This window comes from Mastigoproctus giganteus, chromosome 3, assembly GCF_048544385.1.
Source record: "Mastigoproctus giganteus isolate SK-2022 chromosome 3, ASM4854438v1, whole genome shotgun sequence".
Lineage (NCBI taxonomy): Eukaryota > Metazoa > Arthropoda > Arachnida > Uropygi > Thelyphonidae > Mastigoproctus > Mastigoproctus giganteus.
This window is the reverse complement of record NC_143577.1, coordinates 146,372,227-146,396,480: the sequence shown is the minus strand read 5'-3', so window position 1 is coordinate 146,396,480 and position 24,254 is coordinate 146,372,227. Positions and strand designations below refer to the sequence as shown.

Genomic DNA, 24,254 nt, shown 5'->3' with positions numbered 1-24,254 from the left:
AATAAATTTCCAACACGTGTTAAGTAGCATAAATAACAACCAACTGAATGCTTCACTGCATGGACCTTTACCACCAGCATCCACAAGTGGTTGCTTTGAGGGTGGGAATCTTTCTCATCTCTGATATGAATGTGCTAATTGCTGATTGGCTCAGATTGTCCTAAATCACAGGAACAGTGCATGATACATAGCACAATATGACGCCGGTAAATTTTGTCTAACGATTTTAAACTTTTAATTTTAAAAAAATTGCAAAAATAAATAAATAAAATAGCATTGTGGTTAGTGATCGGTGCCATTGTGAATCGGCACAAATCAGACCAGCGCAAAACGAGGACTACCTGTATTTATGTAAGATTTGATGTTTCATTCAACATTCACTTGAGGTTTTGTATTTATTATGAAGTGAAGCATTTAGTAATTTACAATAACTTACTGTACAGAAAGGTAGAGCAAGTTAATGCACTTAAAATCATATTTAATTTAATCTCTAAGCCTTAATTATTTTAGAGCAAAGAGCTTCAGGTTTAAAACTACTAATTTATATGGTACTTATATTTTTTATATAGTATATATTTGTATAGGAAAAGAGTGCACAGTAAAATGTCTTTTGCCTACGGCACTCATGTCCCAGAGTATTAGGCTACTGTTATGAATTACTCAGTGCAGTATTACAAATAAACAGAACTGCTAAAATGAGAAGTCTTAATATAAGTAAATAGTAATACACCGATGAGCCAAACCATTATGACCACCTACCTAATATGACATTAGTCCTCCATGTGCAGCCAAAACAGCTCGTACCCGGCAAGGCATTGACGCTACAAGATTTCTAAATGTGTCTTGTAGTATCTGGTACCAACACGTAACTAGCAGATCCGTGGTTGATATGCCACATCGGAGTTGCTGTTCCAACACAAACCACAGATGCTCGATGGGATTGATGTCTGTGGAATTTAGAGGCCAGGGCAATACCTGGAAGTCAGCCTCATGTTCTGCAAACCGGTCTTGAACAATCCAGGCTACGTAGCATACCGCAATATCCTGTTGAAAGACGGCACCGCCAGAGGAGAAGTACGTTGCCATGAAAGGGTATACCTGGTCAGCAATGATGTTTAGGTAGGTGGTAGATGTCAGAGTTCCCAGCACATGGATGACTGGACCCAGGGTATCCCAGCAGAACATTGCCAAAGCATGACACTACTGCCACAGGCTTGTTTTCGTCCGACGGTACATCCAGGCACCATCACTTCCCCAGGGTAAACAACGCACACATACCTGGCCGTCCACATGGTGCAACAGGAAACGTGATTCATCGGACCAGATGACCTTCTTCCAATCACTCAAGGTCCAGTTTCGATGCTTGCATGCTGTTCATTTTTGATAAGCATTACAGATGTTAGTCTCGGCTTTCACCATTAGATCTAAAGTGGATTTGTTTTGTCTGAATCCAAACTGATTGCTGTTCATAAGTTTTTTTAGTTTCAAGAAACCAGGTAGGTTGTCTGTGTATCATTCTTTCTACAGTTTTACTTAAGCTACTGGAGAGGGAGATAGGTCAGTAATTTTGTAGCAGTGATTGATCTTTTCCTGGTTTAGGAAAGGCTAAAATAACAGAGTGATGCCAGGCAGCAGGATATTAGCATTAGTAGAGGCATTTGATGCAAGAAAGCAAGCTTATGCAGCATCAGCCAAAAAAAAAAAAAAAAAACCCACTTCCACTTCACCCCTCTGTTCGTTCAAAATACCTGTCCAGCTGAGCCTTAAACTTATTTAGGCTATCAACCTCCACCACAAGGGATGCAAGTCTGTTCCACCAACCAACCACCCGCTGGCTAAAGGCAAATTTCCGCACGTCTATCCTACATCTGTCTTTCCTCAATTTGAATTTATGCCCTCTCAGGTGATTTTTCTGAGCTAGAGGAAGAATCCCATCAGCATTGAGCATGCTTAAACCATTCAAGACTTTATACACCTCTATCAGATCACCTCGCTGGTGCCTAGTCTCCAGACACTGTAATTTGCAAAACTTAAGCCTTTCTTCGTAAGAGCACCCCTTTGTTCCATTCACTAATCTTGTTGCCCTTCTCTGTACTCGTTCCAGCAGCTCTACATCCTTCTTGAAATGAGGCCTCCAGACCTGTATACAGTACTCTAGGTGTGGCCTGACCATCGCCTTATACAATGGAATAATCACCTCCTTATCCCTGCTGGAAAAATTCCTGTATATCATTGACAATACTCCATGAGCTACTCTTGCAGCCCGTCTGCACTGCTCAGAGAACTTCATATCTGCCTGCACAACCACCCCCAAGTCCCTTTCATTCTCTACCACTGTCAGTGTAGTACCACAGAGTTGATACGTTGCTCTGGGGTTGCTGTTTCCCATGTGTAGTACTTTACATTTGTCAATGTTAAACTTCATTTGCCACCTCCCAGCCCATCTGCTCAACCTTTCCAGATCCTGTTGCAGCAGCATAGTGTCAGTAGTGTCCTTGACAACCCTGCCAACCTTTGTATCGTCTGCAAACTTGGACATTAAGCCCGATATACCATCATCAATATCATTTATAAATACAGAAAACAATAATGGACCCAACACTGAGCCCTGAGGGACTCCACTAATAACATTAGTCCACGATGAGCAGTGTCCATTGATTACCACTCTCTGTCTTCTCCCACTCAACCACCCCTTTATCCATAGCAGCAATTTGCCTCCAATGTCACACTGCTCCAATTTGTGTAGCAGTCTTCCATGTGCAACAGTATCAAAAGCCTTTCTAAGATCCAAGTATATAATATCAAAGTTATTCCCTGCATCCAGTTCTTTTGTGACTGCATCATAGTATCCAATCAAGTTGGTCAGGCAAGACTTCCCCTTAACAAAACCATGCTGTGTCTGAGCTATAACTGAAGTCTTGTCTAAATGATCCTGCAGTGCTTCTTTAACCAGTGCCTCCATTAATTTTCCTGGAACAGAAGTTAAGCTCACAGGTCTATAATTACTTGTGTCAGCCTTTGATCCTCCTTTGTGAATTGGGGTCACATTTGCACATTTCCAGTCTATGGGTACCTCCCCTGAGTCCAAGGAAGCTCTCATAATTATGGCTAAGGGTTTGTTTACTTCCTTTGCTGCCTCCTTTAATATAACTGGATAGATCCCATCCACCCCGGGTGCCTTTCTTGTGTTTATCTTCAACAGTTTCTCCTCCACTTTACTCCCAGTTATTTCAAGATTCTGTAGCTTACTGTTAGAGTTGAATACACCTCTGGCATTCCCCTCGCTGAATAACTCCTCATGTGTGAATGTCGATGCAAAATATTCATTTAGTTTGTTAGCTACCTGAGCAGGATCATCAACACTTGACCCATCAATATCAAGTGGACCAATCTGATTCATCCCCTTCCTTCTAGAGTTTACATAAGTAAAGAACTCTTTGCTGTTTTTCTTTGCATCCCTTGCCAAGGATTTCTCGTAATGTGCCTTCGCCTGCCTAACCTCCTTTGTAACTTGGTTGCATATCAACTTGTATCTATCATAGGCTTCTGTGTCATGTGTTAATTTGTATGTATCCCATGCATTTTTCTTCTCTGCCATATGCCTCATTAGTTCATCTGACATCCATTTTGGCCTAAACCTTGAACAATATTTCTTAGTTGGTATGTAAAGCCTAGTGGCTTCCAAGATAAGTTCTTTGAATGCTTCCCATTTTGAATTTGCTGTTGGTAACATCATCAGTTGGTCCCACTGTATAGAATTTAAATACTGTCTCAGTCCATCGTAGTCGCCTTTACGGAAGCAATAACCCTTCCCTTTACCCCTAATGGTAGTTACCTCTTTGAGTAAATCCCACTTCAGCACACTGTGATCACTGCCACCTAGTGGTTCATTTATCTGCAGATTCTTAATGCATGAAGAATCACTGCTGATAATCAAATCAAGAGTATTACTCCCTCTAGTTGCCTCCCGAACATGCTGATGTAGAAAACAATCGTCCAATAAATCCACAAAAGTCCTGCTAGTGTGTGAGTAACCAGCCCCCAAATTCCAGTCAATATCTTCGTTATTTGGTTTTTAGGAGCATTAGCAACTAAGGCCATATTGCTCTGGGGATATGCAGTGGTCATTTCCTCGACCTTTCTGCATCCTCCATATTTGGTGGTCACGGGCTCGAACCCCGGTCTAATCAAGTCAATATCTGGGAAATTAAAATCTCCCATTATAAGACACTCTGATTTACTGGCCCACTCTATTTCCCTGTACAGTTCCTTATTATACTCATCAGAGTCATTAGGCCTATAGCACACTCCTACTCTCAATTTTGATCTCCCAATGTTTATGTCACACCAAACTGACTCCACACTGCACTGTCCAGCGATGTCGACTGGCTTCACTTCCTTGGTTTTTATGTGTTTCTTAACTAATAGCATAACCCCTCCTCCCTTCCTATCCTGTCTATCCTTTCTGTAGACATTGTACTCCCCAAATTGCAGTTCTGCATCCCTTATATCTGTGTGACACCACCTCTCTGATATCCCAACAATATCTGCCTTCGATGTTTTGAGCAATACCTCAAATTCATCAAATTTATTTTCTAAACTCCTAGCATTGGTGTACACGCAAGTATACCTGCACCTGTTTCTATTCTTAGCTACCCTAACACAACCCATGTGTTTACTTGTACCGCAATGGCTCCCAGCAGTCTCTGAAATACCATGCATCTTGTTTTTCAGGCTTCTGCTCATTCTAATAGAAGCAGTGCAAGAATCTCTTTCACCTCTGCCAGTGGCTACTGTCAATCTATTGGTCTTTGTCTCCCCCCAAGCTAGCAGTTTTCCGACCCACCTAACACTGCCTCGATAGCATCAGCAAATATTCTTGCACCCTTTCTATTTAAGTGTATCCCATCCCTGTAGATATGTACCTTCAAGAAAAATTCGGTTATAGAACATTAATAATAAATTCAAGACAATACTGTTTATATGTTTCAGCATTACATAATAGATTTCATCAGGTCCAGCTGTACTATTGGTGATCTGTTTAATGCTGTTTGCAGTTCAAATAGGTTAAATGGTTGATTATAGGAGTGATTTTGGGTTGTATGTAAGTTTATCTTATACCTTTCCACTAAAGCGTTGATTTGAAGAAAGGAGTTATATGCTGAACTGGTAAATGTTTGGGAGAAAGACTCTGCAAGGGCATTAGCTGTTTGTTGAGAAGATATTTCTTGTCCATTCTTGTTTAAGATGGGAGCAGGTAGCAGATATTTACCATTGAGTTGTCGAATCTTTTTCCAGATAAGTCGACTGCTTGTATCCTTTGTGATAGTGGAGGCAAACTGTATCCATGAGTTATTTTTGGCTTTCCTTCTAATTTATTGAGCTTTTGCCTTAAGTCTTTTATACTGAATTAGGTTGTTGGTAGTTGGAAACTTACGAAACAGGTTCCTTTTTCACACTGTTACAAGCTTCGTTCCACCAGTGTTTAAGATTTCTGTGTTTACATGCAGAAGCCTGAAGTATTGCTTCAGAAGCTGTGGTTAGTATTTCCTCAGTAATATGCTCAGCGAATTCATCAATAGGTTGTAGTTTAATCAATTGGCTGTCAAAAGAAAGATGGGTTGAAAATTTTTCCCAATCTGCTTTTGAGAATTTCCATTTTACCTGATGATCAGGGCAAGGGATATGTAGTGTCTGGATTCTGCATATAACTGGAAAGTGATCGCTATTGTGTGGATCACTTAAAACTGCCCATTCTGTACTAGGATACAATATGGGGGAAACAGATTTTTAAATCAGTTGCTGACATACCAGTGGGAAGGTGAGTATAAGTATTTTGACCAGTGTTTAGTAATGTTAGATTAAGTTAGTCTAGTACCATCCATTGTGGGGATCAGCCCACATGGACAATAGACACTTGATAGAGACTATCAAGTGTCCTCTATTGTCCATGTGGGCTGATCCCCACAATGCATGATACTCATTGAAGTCGCCAAAGATACAAAAAGGTATTTGTTTTATGAGGTTTTCTAGTTCTTTGAACGTGTATGTCTTGTTAGGTGGAAGGTACAGTGATACTAGAGTTAGAATTCGTCCAACTGATACACGTACTGAAACAGCTTCTAAGTTGGTCTGAAGCAGAATGTTTCTAGAAGGTATTTTGTAGTGAACTAAAATCACAATGTCTCCACGTGCCGATAATGAAGAGTTTATCTTTTTTGTAAAATGAAAAATTTTTGATTGATGCTGTTACTTGTGGAGTTAGATTAGTCTCTTGTAAGCAAATGGCTACAGGACTTTATCGGGAGATTAAATCATAGATGTCATGAGTACTGCTGCGTAAACCTCTACAATTCCATTATACAATGGGCTCCATTATCTGGGTTTGAAGGTGGAAGGCGAGTCTCTTCTTTTTGTGAGTGGTTTGCTTTTGGCGGTCATATATTTTCAGAGTCCATTCTATTTGATTTTGGCTTTTGCAATTCAGTGGCTTGTTGCCTTCATGATTTATTTGACATTTTATCACATGATGAGATTTTAGGTGGAACGTGTGATAGGGGTATTGCTTATTTCATCAACTAGAACAGGTTTGGTGGTAGGTTGATGTGTTGATAAGACAGATCCTGCCCATTCTGCAATGGATATATTGGGCGGAATTGATACCTCAGTTTGGCTTGAAACAGCTTGGCACTTTTGTGTAATGGCATCATACGTGCATTTTGGGATTGCTGACTTTATTTGCTTTCTTGCTTCTTGATATGTGACTTTATTCTCAATCTTATACTTTTGTATTCTTTTTTTCGATTTTCCAGAGGTTACATGATTTTGAGTATGCTGGATGGTCACTCCTGCAATTTGGACATTCCGGAGCCTTTGCAGTACACTCTGTTTGAGAATGATTTTTTTGACCCGCAGTTAGGACAAGTAGTTTTGCCTCTGCATGTTGTCTGGGAGTGACCAAATGTTTGGGTTTTGAAACATCTTAAAGGGGTTGAAATGTATGGTTGGATACGGCAGTGTAGACAGCCTGCTTTAACTGAGGTTGGCAAATTTAGTGTACTAAAGGTCAATATAATATTACGTGTTGGAACAAGCTTGTCGTCCTTCTGTATCATAATTCTTCTTGCTTGAGTTACTTTCTGTTCTAGTAATTCCATGACTATCTCCTCTTCAACGACAATCAGTAAATCCCACTCACTTATCACTCCTTTTCAGGAGTTCAATGTGTTATGTGGTGTGACGTTGATTGGGATTCCACTTATAGATGACATTTTTAATAATAATTCAGAATGTCTTGCTTGAGTGGTCTCAATTAAAAGATCTCCTGATGGAGCCTTTTCACCATTTTTGGCATGCCTGCTGCACTCTCGAGACATCTCTGGATGACAAAGGGAGAGAGTTTGCTTACCGGCTGAGTTGATAATGAATGCATTATTAGAAAAGCTGGTGGTTCAGATTTGTTAGAGTTCTTTTTCATTCTTTTCGGAAGACAGAGATCGTCTTCCATTTTGTGGTTCTCAGCATGTTGAAAGCCTGTCAACTCTAGTGGTGGACATGCATCACAGTCCATTGTTGCTCCTTTTAGCCCTGGGAGTGAAAGTTTTTTCTCCCATGTTTCCAACCACGCCACGGGTAGGCAGGTGCCACCTAATGACCAAGTGGCTGGAGTAGTTAGTTTGTTAGTGTAAAAATTAATAAATATACTAGGAAAAGAAAGGCGATTTTCCTTTCTAGGTTCTAACTCAAGATCTGTTAAGTACAGAACCACTTACAAAGAACTGAGAATGAGAGTTATGTTATGTTATTTGGTTTTTAGGAGCATTAGCAACTAAGGCCATACTGCTCCGGGAATATGCGGCGGTTCATTCCCTGACCTTTCTGCATCCTCCGTATTTGGTGGTGATGGGCTCAAACCCCGGTCTAATCAAGAAGCGTGTGCTACGCACTGCTGCTCCTTCCCACCTGGCTACGGAGGCACCTGAGAATGAGAAAACAATGGAAAGAAAACAGAACGAAATCACTCAGAAAGATCACTATATATCACTTAGGAAAAATCACTTGGCAGTCGGGGCCAGCTATATAGGCATATAGAGGTTATTCCCACTTGTGGGAATAACCTCTATATGCCTTTGGAGATGTGTGTAACTATATCAGTTAGAAACTTCAAGAACATTCTGTATGTATACTTCAAAAACACCCTGTTTATATATATTAATATCTGGACACCCCTTCATGGATGGGGAAACAGGTCCTATGCATGCAACACGTCACAGAACCTGCTATAAATATACTGGGCTTCAAACAGACAATTGCCTTGTCTGTTTAACAAGGTTATTCCCTTGTTATTCCCAAGGTTATTCCAAACAGATTATTCCCTTGTATAAGGCAATGGTCAGGCCACACCTAGAGTACTGTATACAGGTCTGGAGGCCTCATTTCAAGAAGGATGTAGAGCTGCTGGAACGAGTACAGAGAAGGGTACAAGATTAGTGAATGGAACAAAGGGGTGCTCTTACGAAGAAAGGCTTAAGTTTTGCAAATTGCAGTGTCTGGAGACTAGGCACCAGCGAGGTGATCTGATAGAGGTGTATAAAGCCTTGAATGGTTTGAGCATGCTCAATGCTGATGGGATTCTTCCTCTAGCTCAGAATAATCACCTGAGAGGGCATAAATTCAAATTGAGGAAGGACAGATGTAGGATAGACGTGCGGAAATTTGCCTTTAGCCAGCGGGTGGTTGGTTGGTTGGTGGAACAGACTTCCATCTCTTGTCGTGGAGGTCGATAGCCTAAATAAGTTTAAGGCTCAGCTGGACAGGTATTTTGAACGAACAGAGGGGTGAAGTGGAAATGGTTCTTTTTTTTTTTTTTTTTTTTTTTTGGCTGATGCTGCATAAGCTTGCTTTCTTGCATCAAATGCCTCTACTAATGCTAATGCTAATTGCAAAAATGGGCATGCAAGATGACATGTTCAACAAAATTAACATACTTCCAATGTGGAATGATAGTAGGATGCCACATAAGCAAGCATTCTGTATGAGACATCGCAGCCACTCTGGGGATCCCTAGGTAAACGGTTAGTGAAGACATATGCAAATGGAAGAGGAATGGGACTGAATCTGCTATAAAACAGCCTGGTAAACCCCAAAAACTAACAGACTGGGACAAGAGAATTCTGCAAAGAACTGTGCGTGCAAATCGTAATTTGCCATTGTCTCAAGTCACACAAACCCTCTGTGAGAGTACTGGGACTAATGTCAGTACTAGTATAATACAGAGAAAATTCCATGATATGGGTTACAATTGTTGTGCAGCTGTTCACAAGCCATTAATCACCTCAACAAATGCTAGCTACATACTGATTAACATGGTGTAAGGAGCACAAATCCTGGACTGTAGAACAGTGAAAAACAGTCCTATGGACAGGCGAGTTGAGGTTCGCACTCTGTCAGTCTGAGAGCTGTTCCTGGGTGTGGCGAATGCCAGGGGAACAGTTCCTTCCTGATTGTATCCTCCCAACAATGAAGTTTGGCTTGGGCCCATTAGTTATCGACAAAACCATGAATGTTGTGCAATACTAGGACATCCTGCACTTCCAACATTATGGCAATACTTCGGGGAAGGCCCTGTATCAGCAAGACAATGCACCATGCTATATTGCTAGGGTCGTAACAGAGTAGTTTGAGGACACAGGTGTGGAAAAGTTGGATTGGTGAGCCCACAATCCTGATCTGAACCCTATAGAGCATCTTAGGGTTGTATTCGATCATCGGGTACGTGCACGCTGAGATCGCCCAAAGAACAAGGCCGAACTGGTGGCTGCGTTAAAGGTCGAGTGGAGGAACATATCACCTGACATTCATAAAAAGCTGGTTGAGAGTATGCTACGAAGATTGAAGGCCGTCATAAAAGCAAAAGGTTTTAGCACAAAATATTAAATGACACAATAAAAGCTTCTTTTTTTTTGTTTAAAGCAGGTGTCCGGATATTAATGGCAGGGCAGTGTATATTACAATTTACTTGTAATGCAGACAACCACCCATATGGCCATATTAAGGCTGTTATCTTCTCATCAGTGAGTAAACAAACATGCATCAGTACAAATTAAACTCACATATATCAATGATAATAAAAGGTCTGGGTTTCGAGCACGAAGGACATGTATTTTATCGTGGAAATTTTCATTTGCCATATGAAATTATATAAAAAGTATATACATTACTGATTTTAAATTTTGGTAAGCCTGAAGCTTTATGCTCACAAATAATAGTTTAAACCTCATAAACTTGTTTTTCAAACAAATTTTAAAATAATTTTGCTGCTTTAAACATCATCTGATATTTCCAATATTTGTAATCTGCAAATATTAAATGTAAAATATTTTATGTTTTGCTCCAGAAACTATTGAACACTTACCCAGTTCCTCCATGCCTTGTAGACTGTGATGTACACACAGTGCCATTAATTGTTACTCTATTTACAGAATTTTGTGCTGCAACTACTTGAATAGTTCGAGGGGGTGAAGATGTTTCTGTGTGAGCTGAAGAACTATGAACTGTTTTATGATTTAAGGAAAGTGCCTCTTTTAATTTCTGTTATGCAAAAAAGAAAAAAAAAAAAAAAGCAGTAATGTTAGTAATTCAATTTACAGACATTTTTTTCTTCTTTTTTTTTTAAATTCACACTATACAGGTACACAACATTCAAGTTTAGGTGTGATAGTTCATGCGCTTATGATCTATCAACAAATACAAATTATAAACATATTGCAAATGTACAGTATAAAACATATATGAAAATAAAATTCATGCCTCTAATGTGGGAGTTTTTGCAATAAGGAAACATTAAACTCATATGATGAATTTAAATTTTAGTTTTATTGAATTATACTTGGAACATACAAACTCTTCTACCCAGTTCTCTTGATTACTAAACCTTTTTTTAATCCTGTGTTCCAGGTTCATTGCAAAGCTCCCCCTCTCAGGGACAATCAGGGGCTAATATGAATCTGTCCGATTTTTGCTAGACATTGTGATGATCTGTTTCCTGGGAAAGAGTGGGTAGCCAAGATTCTTTGCTGTCTTCTGTATCTTTATCTGGTGAAGTATATCCAATTTCCATGTCAACATCTACACAGGTTTCAAGCAGTTCATCTAGAGTTGTTGTATAATCCACATCCATATTAGTGGGGTTTAGTTGTTGTGCTTCAACAGTATTTAGCTTATTTTATTACTCAGGTACTGCATTACCTGGATTGTTGCTGGCATGTTATTACACTGATCATTAAATGTGACCGTTATGTTATTAGTCTGATCATTAAATGTGGCTTGAAAGATGGGAGATGCCTGCAAAGATCAGGTCCATTCTGTCACACAGATCAGGCCCATTCTGCAAATGATAAGCCTGGGAAGGATGATATATCTGTCTAAGTTTCATTATTCTGTTTGTTTTGTGCAAATGTATCGGCTGAGTTGAGAGAAAATGCTTGCTTTCTTCTTGACAGGTAACTTTATTTTCAACCCTGTCCTCCTACATTCCATTTTCAGAAGTTTTAGAATATGCTGGCATGAACCTTTGCAATTTCAGCACACAGGAGTGGTTTGAGAGTCATCTTCTGAGTCACAGTTTGGACAAATAGTTTCTCTTTTGCATGTAGTCTGGAGTGATCATATTTCTGATAGTTATATCGTAATGGATCTGGAATATATGGTCTTGCTTCACAGCTGAGGTAACTGTCTTTAACTGATGTAGGCATGTGTGGTATATCAAAAGTTATTATTATACAGCATGTCAGAATTATCAGCCTAGCCTGAGATACTTTTTGATCCACCATTTCCTGTAGTATCTCCTTCTCTGAGATATGTAGAAGATTCCACTCAGCTGTCATTTTTAAAACAAGTTCTGTGTGCCATGGTTGATTTGTCTCTATGATAGGCTTCCTGATTGAAGGCATCTGACCATTTTTGGCACCCCGCTGCATTTTCTAAACATCTCTGTATCATAAATGGCAGAAGCTTACTCACTTGATGATCTGACAGTGAGTGTATTATCAAAAACACAGGCTGTTTGTTGTTAAGTCTTTTTTTTTAGTTGTTTAGAATTACAATTTCATGTTCAGTATGGCGTGAATCCATATGTCTTGAACTCTTTCGCTCATTACGAAAAATACCTTTCTAATTCTTCTACATCCATTTTTACTACTTTTAGCTCTAGAGGATGACTGTTCTTCCAAGTTAACAGACACCTTGTGCAGGCAGAAGCAGTGCCACCAGTGACCAAGCAATAGGAAGAAGTTAGTAGTTAGTATTAATAAAGTTAGGTGTATAAATACAGTAAGAAAGATGTCTTTCCTTTCTTTTAGGAGGCTTACTTCTTTCCTTTGAAGAGCAAGAGTAAATAACTTAGTAACTTATAAATCTTTAACGTTCTCAGTAATCTACTGATTTATGAGAGGAAGCACTTTTCTAATCACTTGAGAAATTGCTTAGTCACACGAATGGCACCAAGGGCCTGTTTCAGGAAGACAGGCTAAACCAGCATCCATATCTTCCTGCATATATATTTCTAGAACTGGTTTTTCCTGTTTGGATGAGTCTTGAACATTCTTTGTTTCATTCAAACTTGACTATGGGATGTAGTAGCAATCATTAAAGGGGAAGATGTTGCTTGCATTGTCAGAGGAGTATTACTTGGCTGGTTTGAGTGCTTTGGAACACTGCACTGTTGCTGAAAGGACAGCCCAAGCCCTGACTGGGCTTGGCCTGTCCTCTATATTCAATATATACTCTATATTCTGGATATATTCAAAGGGCTTATGATATCAGTTTGAGTGGCCACTGTCTCGTGTTTTTGTATAACAATGGCACAACAATTAGTTTTCTTGATTCCTGAAAACGGACTTTTTTCAACCTTATATTTTACAAATTTTTTTCTCATTTTTACAATTCTCACATGTCTAAAAAAGCACAGGATGGGCAACTCTGCAGTTGGTTCAGGTCATTTCTGTTGTTGAACAGTCACTTTGAATGTGATCTGAGGAACAACAGCTGGGACAGACGGTCTGTTCTGAATGCCATTTGAGAGTGGACATATTTTTGACACTTATAACATCTCAATGGATTGGGGATGTAGAGATGAGTGCAGCAAAGCAGATAACCTGCTTTAACCAATAATGGTAAGTTGGGTAAGTTCACTGTCATTTTTAATCATAATTTGTTTGACTTGAATTATGTTTTGTTCCTAAAGCTCTTGGTTTATTTCTTCTTACATGCAATTCAATAGATCATAGTTAGATTTAACACTGTTAGACATTTTTAGGGTTGCATGGGAAGTTACTTTTTCTGGAATTCCAGCAAAGTAGGCAATTTGTAAGAGTTTCTCAGGGTGCCTGTGGTTTACAGTGTCCCCTAATAAGCAGGAACTATAAACCACACTGTAGTGTAGTTTATAGTGTGATTAACAGATCCCCTGACTGTAGTTTCTTAGCCATCTTTGGAAATCTTACGATACTTTCCAGGTGTTTCTGAATAAGGAATGAGTTAGTTTACTCACAAGTTGGCTAGTCAGAGAGTAAATTTTAAGAAAGATTGGTCCTTGCTCATCTTTCTTAGTTACTGATATTACTGCTCCACACAGTCAGCCTTCAATTTCTCAGGGTTGTCATTTCCATCATCATTAAAGTAACCCATCCACATTGGAGGTGGGCTATGATTCAAGCACTGGATAAGATTTTATTTTCATTTTTCTCCTCTAGCCTCAGCGGAAAGGTCATTCTAACCGTGTTTACAGCTGTTTGTTTGTTTGTTATTTGGTTTTTGGGAGCATTAGCAACTAAAGCCATATTGCTCCGGGGATATGCAGTGGTCACATTCCCTTACCTTTCCGCATCCTCCGTATTTGGTGGTCACGGGCTCGAACTGCAGTCTAATCAAGAAGCATGTGCTACGCACTGCTGCTCCTGCCCACCTGGCTATGGAGGTGCCTGCATTTACAGCCCCGCCATGCAGAGGCAGGAACTGTGTTGCATGTGATCAAGTGAGGGAAAGGATGTACAGTACACTGCAAGTAAAGCAATACATTGTGATAGAGAGAGAGAGTAATACAATGTAAGCAAGACAAGGCAGTACATTATGAACAAGCAGTACAAGTGAAACAATGTAAATGATAAAACATTGGCAAATTACAAGCCAGAAAACCAATATGAATTCTCAGTAACTAGTTACAGAGGTTCACTAGAAATTGGTTAGCACTTTTCTTGGGAACGTAGATAACAATGTGGTGTGCAATCATCAACAAAACTATGGATAGGATTTCTAGTTGTGAAAGGTCAGTACAGAAGAGAAATACAGCAGGAGAAAGAAATGAAGCTTGGAGAATTCAGAAGACCTGCAGTCGCTGTTCAGAGGGAAAACTAGCTTTCTAGTTGCAAAAGCAGTCAGTAATCCATAAGGCAAGAGTGAGTTTTAAAGAACTTTAAAACACTCCTGAGTTTTACTGAATTTTTCCATCAAAGATGAGAATATAAGCCACCATCACTAGTGAATTAACAATGATGGAATCCAAACTGGCAATCACTGAGCAGCTAGAGGGTTTGAGATAGTTTGAGTTCACAGTTGGATTTTTTATCACTTTGGAAAGACTATGGGTAAAGTGCAATGGGATGATAGCTAGAGGGATTTGTCGCTCCTTTTTAGGAAATGGCTGGTACGAGCAATTTCCATGAAGAAAGGAAAACCTTCAGTGGAATAAGGAAGTGTAAAAATGGCATCACAAAACGGGAGAACAGGCTCTGAGAACAATTGGAGAAATATTATCAGGAACTGATACTTTCTTGAACAAGACTGTCCAGAAGTCTTTTTAATAAACTACAGGAACCACTCAGTGCCTCCCGTAGTTTTGGGAAACTACGGGAGGCAATGAATGGAGAGTGTTTGGTATGTTAGGAGATGATTTACCAAGATAGTTGATACAAGAGTTAGAACAAAAAGTAGGATGCTAATAAGTCAACTTTACCATTAGCCAAGGTGCAAGGAATATATTCTTTGATTTAAGGTGCAATTCAGAAACCAATAGTGTTATAAGTATTAGTGGCAACATGATGTCAGAAAGCAAAGCTTATATAACATCATAATGCAAATTTACACTCATACCTTTTGGAACCATCCTTTTGCATTTATGTCCCCTTGTATGTGCCATCTGAAAAAGAGTAATGATGCCATCAGCATTTAGTTACTTAATACCTTTAAAGTCTTAGACACTTCACTTAGGTCACCATTCAGATGCCCTGTTTCCAGAGATTGTAATTTACAGAACTCCAGTCTTTCTTGATAAGAACATCCTTTTGTACTCCCAACTAACCTTGTTGCAATTTTTTTCTGTAGCCTTTTCTATGTCCTTTCTAAATTGAGGTTTACAAATCTGTATGCAATATTCTAGATGAAGTCTCACTACTGCTTTATTATAAGTGGGAGCAGGAAACCAGAGGTCTAGTTACCAAAAGGTTTCTGCCACGGGTGGCAAAGGTCAACCCAAAGCTGCCTAAGTGGTATGCCCATGGACTTTTTACAACATTCATATTGACAGGTCACAGCTCCCTAAAGGCAAAACTAACCTCCTTAGGGCTGACTGACCCAAATTGCCTGTAGCGAGAGCGAAGACTGGGCACACATTCTATATGAATGTATAATTTATGACATTCACAGAATATAGCTAATAGCACAGATTGGCCCCCTTCCCGGGGAGAAGAACACATGTTCATTATAGAAGAGGAAAATTATAAAGCCTTTATAAATTACAACCTTCACACAGAAAGTATTCAAAATGCACAGAACTATCCAAAGAATGGCAATTCAGACCCCCTAGCAATTAAACAATAATCAATAGTTAAAATTGTCCACATCTCCCACCACGCCCAGACGATGAATTAAAATCTGTCAGGACAGCAGTATTCTGCACCCTCACAGAAACCTGACACGACAAAATCAGATTGACCTGGTTGTTGTTGTTTGGTTTTTTAGGAGCATTAGCAACTAAGGTCATATTGCTCTGGGATATGCGGTGGTAATTCCCTGACCTTTCCGCATACTCCGTATTTAGTGGTGATGGGCTCGAACCCTGGTCTAATCAAGAAGCGTGTGCTACGCACTGCTGCTCCTTCCCACCTGGCTACAGAGGCGCCAGATTGACCTGGGTACCCCAGGACTACCCTGCCATGTGTAGGAACCAGGGGCTGCACACCAAATAAGTAACCATGTAGGGGAAGGAGATGTACAGACAGCCAGGGAAGCAGATTAGCTGAAAAATATCAGTAAGCTGGTAGCAAGGGGATGCAATGCAGAATGAAAGAAGAATGAATGAGAATGAATAGGCTGGTCACTGAGTGAAAGAGTGAATTAGGAATTAGGATAAAAGGGAATAAATGTCAGTTTTGGTGAAAGAAAGGGTGATCCAGCATAAGGGAAAGAAAGTGAATGAGTGGAAGAGCAAATATAATTGGTTGAAAGAATACAAAGTTAATAATAACTTACATTACTTTATATATACTAACAAACATTTAATAACAACACTATCACTGCATTCTCCTCAGGTCTGCAAAAAACTTGAGGCTAGGCCTGCACCACAACTGAAGAATAATAATAAGTTGAGGTGCCCAGAGAGTGCTGTGCGGAAAGCAAGAGTCAAATAAATGAAATGAAAGCTAGAAGAATGAATGGGAGTGCAAGTGTGTGAGAAAAAGAACACAAACCATAAATGTTACAGTTAAAGATACAATAACCCTAGTTTTAATATTTTATATTATTTCTTATTTAGTTTAATTATTAAGCATTAGTATTTAAATTCACATTATATATCATTTCATCCCACCCCGTGGGCGTGTGAGAAAAAAGATGAATGACTGAAAAAAAAAAAAAAATATATATATATATATATACAGGGTGTCTCAAAAATACACGTAATAACTTCAGGAATGAGTTCCTCACATGTAAACAATAAAAATATTTTATATCAACATAGTTCCGGAAATGCTTGGTTCCCGAGTTATTACTGGAATGTCTTATCTCCCTCAGGTGATTTTCTTCATCACAAGGTACTGACAGAATGTGGTGGTTTTCCATTCTGACCATGTACTCTAATCAGGAGCAAGCAGATATGCACTTTATGTACGGTTTGGCGGACGGCAATGCTCTGGAGGCCCGTCGTTTGTACCACAAAAGGTTCCCAGAACGAATATGTCCAGACAGGAAAACGTTCTAAGGTATCCATCGGCACCTTTGTGAACACGGGACCTTTACATGTCGTGTTGCCGACAGAGGATGACCAAGATCTACGACTCCTGAAGTAGAGGAGATTTTGGATGTTGTGCATGCCACTCCTGGAATCAGCACACGCAGAATAGCAATGCAACTGGCTGTTCAATATTCGACTATTTGGAGAGTGTTGCAAGAACACCAACTGTATCCTTACCATCTGCAATGGGTACAGGCCTTGTCACCAGCAGATTACTCTGCACGACTAATGTTCTGCCAGTGGTTCTTGCAGCAGTGTGGTACAACTCCTCACTTTGCTGCCTTAGTGATATTCACAGATGAAGAACAGTTCACAAGAGACAGAATCCAAAACTTTCACAATCAGCATGTATGGGCTAAGGAAAACCCACATGCAATTCTTCCATCACATCACCAACATCGGTTCAGCCTCAACATCTGGGCGGGTGTTTTTGGTGATAAGTTATTTGGGCCCCATGTACTTCCAAACAAACTCACAGGGTAGGCGTACAGAAATTTTCTGGAAAACAACGTGCCTAATTTCTTGGACGACACACCACTGATCATTCGTCAACAAGCACACTTCATGCACGATGGCGCTCCTGCACATTTCAGCCACCTAGCCCGCAATTACCTGAATCGAAGGTTTCTTGGTCAGTGGATAGGTAGAGGTGGACCAACTGCCTGGCCTCCATGCTCACCTGATTTAAACCCACTAGATTTCTTCTTGTGGACCATTTAAAGTCATTGGTGTATTCGACTCCTGTTTGTTGTTTGTTATTTGGTTTTTAGGAGCATTAGCAACTAAGGCCATATTGCTCCAGGGATATGCGGTGGTCATTCCCTGACCTTTCTGCATCCTCCGTATTTGGTGGGCATGGGCTCGAACCCCGGTCTAATCAAGAAGCGTGTGCTACGCACTGCTGCTCCTGCCCACCTGGCTATGGAGGCACCCCATACTCCAGTAGCTGATGTGGAAATTCTCCACAATCGAATTGTGGCAGGTTGTGAGACAATACGAAACATGCCAGGAATTTGGCATCGTCTTCGCGAGTCCATGAGACATCGATGTGAGGCCTGTATTCAGGCAGAAGGTGGACATTTTGAACAAATACTATGAGGTGATGTGAACAGTTAAGTGTCATAGACAGACCTTCAAAACTCGGAAACCAAGCATTTCCGGAACTATGTTGATATAATATATTTTTATTGTCTACATATGAGGAACTCATTCCTGAAGTTATGCCTTGTATTTTTGACACACACACACACACACACACACACACACACACACACACACACACACACACACACACACACACACACACACACACACACACACACACACGGTGTTTAAAAAATGATGGTCAATAATTTAAAGGTGAAAAGTACAAACTAAAATAAACAAAAGATCCTAGTGAACATCGGGCCACAAATTAACCATTTTCGAGATAATGCACATTTTCTGTTAAGATCTGCCACTGACTATGGGAGCATTCTTGGGGGGGGGGTAGTGTGTATTGCTGAGACCTTGTACATGCTGGATATGGTAGGGGTACATTAATTGGAGATGTAAATTTCTCCACACACTGCTATGACTCAGTTCACGCTCTTATAGAGCAACCCTTGTTGAAATTCCTGGATTATGTTCTATTCTTTCTAACATCCTATCCTCAACATCAGGTGTTAAGTTTCTGGGCATACCTGCTCATACTCCATGTGTGAAGCATTCATGTTCTCTAATGCATTGATGTATCCTGATGAATGTGCGATTGTTGGGCTGCATTTGGCAGGGTAATACATCTTAGCACAAACATGCAGCCTCAAGTGCACTGCCGTTGGCTTTACCATACATGAAGTGCATGTCCACATACTCTTCGTTGCTGTAACCTCTTTCCATGTTGACTATCCTTTGATAAGTACTAGTATGCCTGCTACATCTCAGAGCACTGAGAAAGGGAGAGGATGAGCATAACCTAACCTAAACAAACAAGTCAGTAGTGGATCCTAACTCTGTAAAGTTCACCTTGTCAGTGGTGAATCCCAACTAGAAATGTGCAATATCTCCAAAAAGATTCACATAAGGACCCATGTTTACTAGGCTTTTTTTGCATATTGTAGTCTGTACAGTTCACCTTTAAATTATTGACCATTACTTTTGAAACACCCTATATATATAAGTTAGTAGTCATGAAGTAGTAGTAATGTGCTAACATTACGGTACTAGTAACGCTAATTATGGAGAACAAAGGGCGAACGGAACAGAAATCACTATCACGGTGAACAAAGAAGGGAGCTAAGATAAAGGAGAAGTAATAAGGAATAATAAGAATTAATAAGAATAACTTAAAGTGCTGTTCGTCCTGTGACCTCAGTGCCTTTTTCAGGGCCAGCCGCCGAAATAAAAGGAGAAAACAGCAATAAGTGGGTATAGCCTCTGTTTCTGACATGAAATATACGCCCCACGTGGTACACATTGGAGTCTTACAAGCGTAGAAAACTTGTATCCCCCCGATTGGCTATCTATAGGAGTATTCTTTTACCATTTATATATTATTGTTTTATTTATCTATTTTTTATCTTCATATACCATACATAAACACCTGAATGATGCTCACAGAACTATGTTCAGGGTCTTACTATAGGAACGGGTATAGCAACCTCGAAATGCCCTAGCACCATCTTTTTGCCTTCTTCAGTACTCTTTATGCTTTCTTAGCCCCTATATTTTTATTTCTTGTGAGCCATTAGTTTACCGAATGCAATATCTGAGATGCTCCTTTTCTGTTTTAAAACATTTTCCTCGCCTATACAAAGTTCAGCGATTATATACCGCTACTTTGCTAACCTATTATTCCTTTCTATCCTGGAATGCATTCCTTCAAACGTTTAACCTTAAAAGGGTAACAAAATTGGTTTAATTAATTTTAATTTACTACTTTGCTAATTTAATTTATTTGAACACATCTCCAACCTGTAACACATGGGGTAACTAGCCCAACCTAATTAATTAATTTATTTAATTTTAAAACCTTACAGATTTCTTACACCAGGGGTCGCCAGCTTATACCATATACCGTAGCCCACATTCAGTCTAAACATTTTATTTCTCCACAGCAGTACAGATCACTACAACCTCATGTAAGTTATCCCATTTCTTGCTTTTTATCCTTGTCACTCTTTTATTCTTTACTTCCAGCCTCTGTCGGGTCAGCCATGAAATATACGCACGCTTCATGATTAAAATTAAAATTAAAAAATTATTTTAACTGACTTTACACCTACCTTAAACAAACTTTATCTACTTTTCACGTGTACCACGTGGGGTGAGTATTTCATGTCAGAAACAGAGGCTATACCCACTTATTGCCGTTTCCTCCTTTGATTTCGGCAGCTGGTCCCTGAAAAAGGCGCTGAGGTCACAGGACAAACAGCACTAAGTTATTCTTATTATTCCTTATTACTTTTCCTTTATCTTAGCTCCCTTTGTTCACCGTGATAGCGATTTCTGTTCCGTTTGCCCTTTGTTCTCCATAATTAGTGTTACTAGTACCGTAACGTTAGCACATTGCCCTTCATGACTACTAACTTATGTAGAAATTATGGTTGGTCGTTGGGTACTTTCTGCATATAGCAGTGTCCCAGGTCCATAATCCATTATTATTACTTTGATTATTAATAATATCTTAAACTGTTGCTTCCTTTAAAACACACATAGGTTATATATATAACCTAACAGGGAAAAAAATATATATATTATAAACTATAAAAAAAAAGTTTAAAAATAGAATACAAGTAGAGTGCGAATGGGGATTATAAATGAAGTAAATGTGTCTCCCCCCTTCCAGGCAAGGGGGGTTATTCCCCCTCCCTTTGCCTGGTGGGTTCCCCACTGCCAACTAACATATCACACCACTGGAGCAGGATGGGCAGTTTGATCTTCCTACCGGAATCAACATTTACACAGACCTGACAACCATCGACGAAGACATACTGCAGCTTTGCTGCCAACACACCATTTGGTGATGTGAATTGGGTACTAACCCAGTTCCCTTTAAAACCCAATCCCCAAGCAGGGGAGGGGGTGATGGGTCTGTCTCCCCCATACTTCACTTGGTGGGGATCGTCCCCACTGACCTCTTTAGGGATGCCTACTCTATCATCCCCCATCCTTCTACCTGTTTCCTCCCCAGCCTCCAGTCTCCCCCCCAACTCTAACTAAATTGATCGAATACGCCACTAACAATGCTGCCAAATTCTAATCAATGTCTAAATCCAACCGCTTTCTTGTAAACTTCTTTCGGCCTTTCCAAATTCTACTGTTCACCCCTGCCCTTATATATATCTCTAGCCTCCACAGAATTCTGTGTCATACAAAGAGTACACAATGCGGAGATGGGTGAAACCCCTGGTGCCATGAGACAACTAACACACTTTGCGCTTATACCAATGGTACAAAACATTACACATCACAATATACCTACACTTTTAAATCTCTGGCCTTGATAGCATACTGTATCACATGACAATGTATACTACACGGATATGGAGAAAACCCCTGGTGCCGTTTGACCCGAAAACACTTTACTTTACTGCCTAATACAAGAGGATAATCACTCCCTTTGACAGAACTCCATTTGTCAAAATTAATGAAATTCTGGAAATGCCTATTAGCACAATGTTTCTTAGAGAGATTACATAGACCCCAGCTAGACATTTTTAGGGTTGCATGGGGAGTTACTTTTACTGGAATTCCAGCAAAGTTTGTATTAAGAATAAGCCATTAAACTAGATAAATGAATTTCCCTAAGAATTACGATCACTGAATTTTTCATATCCATGAAGAATGAAACCTTACCTTTCCGCATCACTTATTTCAACATGAAAGGCATCTTTGAAATTTTTAAATTTTATTTTAGCATGACATACAGTTTGAGATTTCAGCACAAACACAGTTTAGAAAAGGAGGATGAAGTTCAAAGATAACAATTACTAATTTTATTTCTATATAATTTTTAATAACAATATCCTACCATTTTTGTTACTGACTGACTGCTTACTGGCTTTGCAGCTACAGCAACTGTATTGACAGGTGAAGATGTATTGAGGGGGGCGGCAGGTACTGTAACAACAGGAACGTTGACAGGCATTGACTGACCATCAGGAAACCTAACTATAAACTGGACTACAGGTGCTGTACCTGTTGCAACTGCTGTAACTGGCTGTAAACAAATATATTCAATTAATATATTTAAAGGGAGAAGTATTTTTAAAAATTTCTAATAACTAAAAAATTATACAGGTAGACATGAGATGTGAATATTTTAACAATGGGCTCGCAGTTTTTCCGACTTTCTACAGAGTAAATTTGATCGGTTACGGAAATGGCATCATCTGCGACTTCCACTAGAGGTGCTTCCCATGCTCGCACTACTAGTAGTGTGATTAGAGTATGTGACGCATTTCTTGTGACCAGTATGATATCTAGAGTCAGGGGTGGGGGGGCAGATGCAGCTTATTACCCCCTTAACCATGTGTATAAGTGAATGTGTAAAACGTTCTAGGACTATCTAAAAAAATTTAAAAACCTGGTCGTCATGCCTCGCCTGACGATGATAACTGGATAAAACAGTGTCTGGAGTTCTAACTTTTTAGAATTTTTGAATAGTATGATGTCACAATCATGCTTCCTGAAGTTATTACTGCAGTAAGTATGATTACAACAATACAAATATTTGTCAACAATTTCTTTTTTCGTCTCGCATTTTCGTTACATTCCATTGTTAGGTTCCCCTAACAGCTGCATATGTCATTTCAACTACAAGATCGGTACATCAATCAATGCTATTTTACAGAGATATTTAGATATGTTGCACTCGCAAGTATATATCTCTTACTTTAGTTATCATAAATCCATTGTACCTTGTCTTCCAGAAATTATGAAAATCTGTGAATGATCAATAAAATATTTACAATAATAAAGCTCTTTTATTTTGTAATCGATATATACAAATCAAAATACCTAAAAGAAACGTGAAGGATGTTTCGAAACCATCTACTGCATGTGCCGAGCACACGCACAACTTTTGTATTCATCTTTTTTTTAACAACTAGGGAAATATAATGGATACACTTTTTTCAATGATAAAATTTTAATATTGCAAATAAAATATAGCTTGAAATATTTCCCATATCACAAATAACATAAAAACTATCACAAATATTACATAAAAAACAAACTTTCTAGAAAAAGTACACAAAAATCACAGATTACATGAAAAAAAAATTATTCCACAAATATTCAAGAAATATTTATTCTAAAAATTGCCATATACAATTTACTTCTTTATTAATATTTGTTGTCGACCTTCTGCTTTGCTCATTAGCTGAGCGATGATTACAGAGGAATGATTTGACGTAACAATCCGGATCAAATTGAAGCAATGGTTTTACATTTAGATGTCATAATCTGCAACGTGTTTAAATTGTCAGCATTATTCATTCATTCATTACGCTGAAAGGCTCACTCAGCTTCAGCACTGCTAATCGCAATGGTTTCAAAGATATTTTCCGGCTTTCTTAATTGAAAAGGTAATTTCACTCGATTTTAAAGATAAACTGTCTTCGACAAAATCTCTAAGATCATTAATTTTTATTTCATATTTTATCAGAAAACTTAAATTTCTTATTCGGTTTTCACCGTCTTGCCACCGAGACAAAAGTTCTTTCACATTCCACGATTTTGGGTAGCATATGTTTAAAATTTCTTTCAATTGTATCATTATTTTCTTTAATTTAAAATCGCCCTGTTGCAGTAATAACTTATCCTTTAAGGATAAAACAATGCATTTAATAACTTGTCATGAGGTAATTTTTTTACTTTTGATTTTGATTCCTTCAAATTCTTTCCACTTCAACAAGCTCTCAATTTTAGCTTCATAATTTCCTTCAGAATTTTTCAATTTAGCAATAGTGTTGACAGTTCGAATAAT

General features: G+C 39.1%; 1 protein-coding gene across 3 annotated transcripts in view; it reads right to left on the bottom strand.

The window, feature by feature from the left end:
• Positions 1-24,254, bottom strand: part of LOC150088309 (cyclic AMP-dependent transcription factor ATF-2-like) — a 237,356-nt gene that overhangs the window by 55,164 nt on the left and 157,938 nt on the right. For all 3 annotated transcript variants that reach the window (XM_090370702.1, XM_090370700.1, XM_090370701.1), the window contains exons 9-10: positions 22,296-22,484; positions 10,415-10,590 (exon numbers count right to left, since the gene is read on the bottom strand). In XM_090370702.1, the coding sequence (XP_090226828.1) occupies positions 10,415-10,590; positions 22,296-22,484 (365 nt within the window). The remainder of the gene's footprint in view (positions 1-10,414; positions 10,591-22,295; positions 22,485-24,254) is intronic.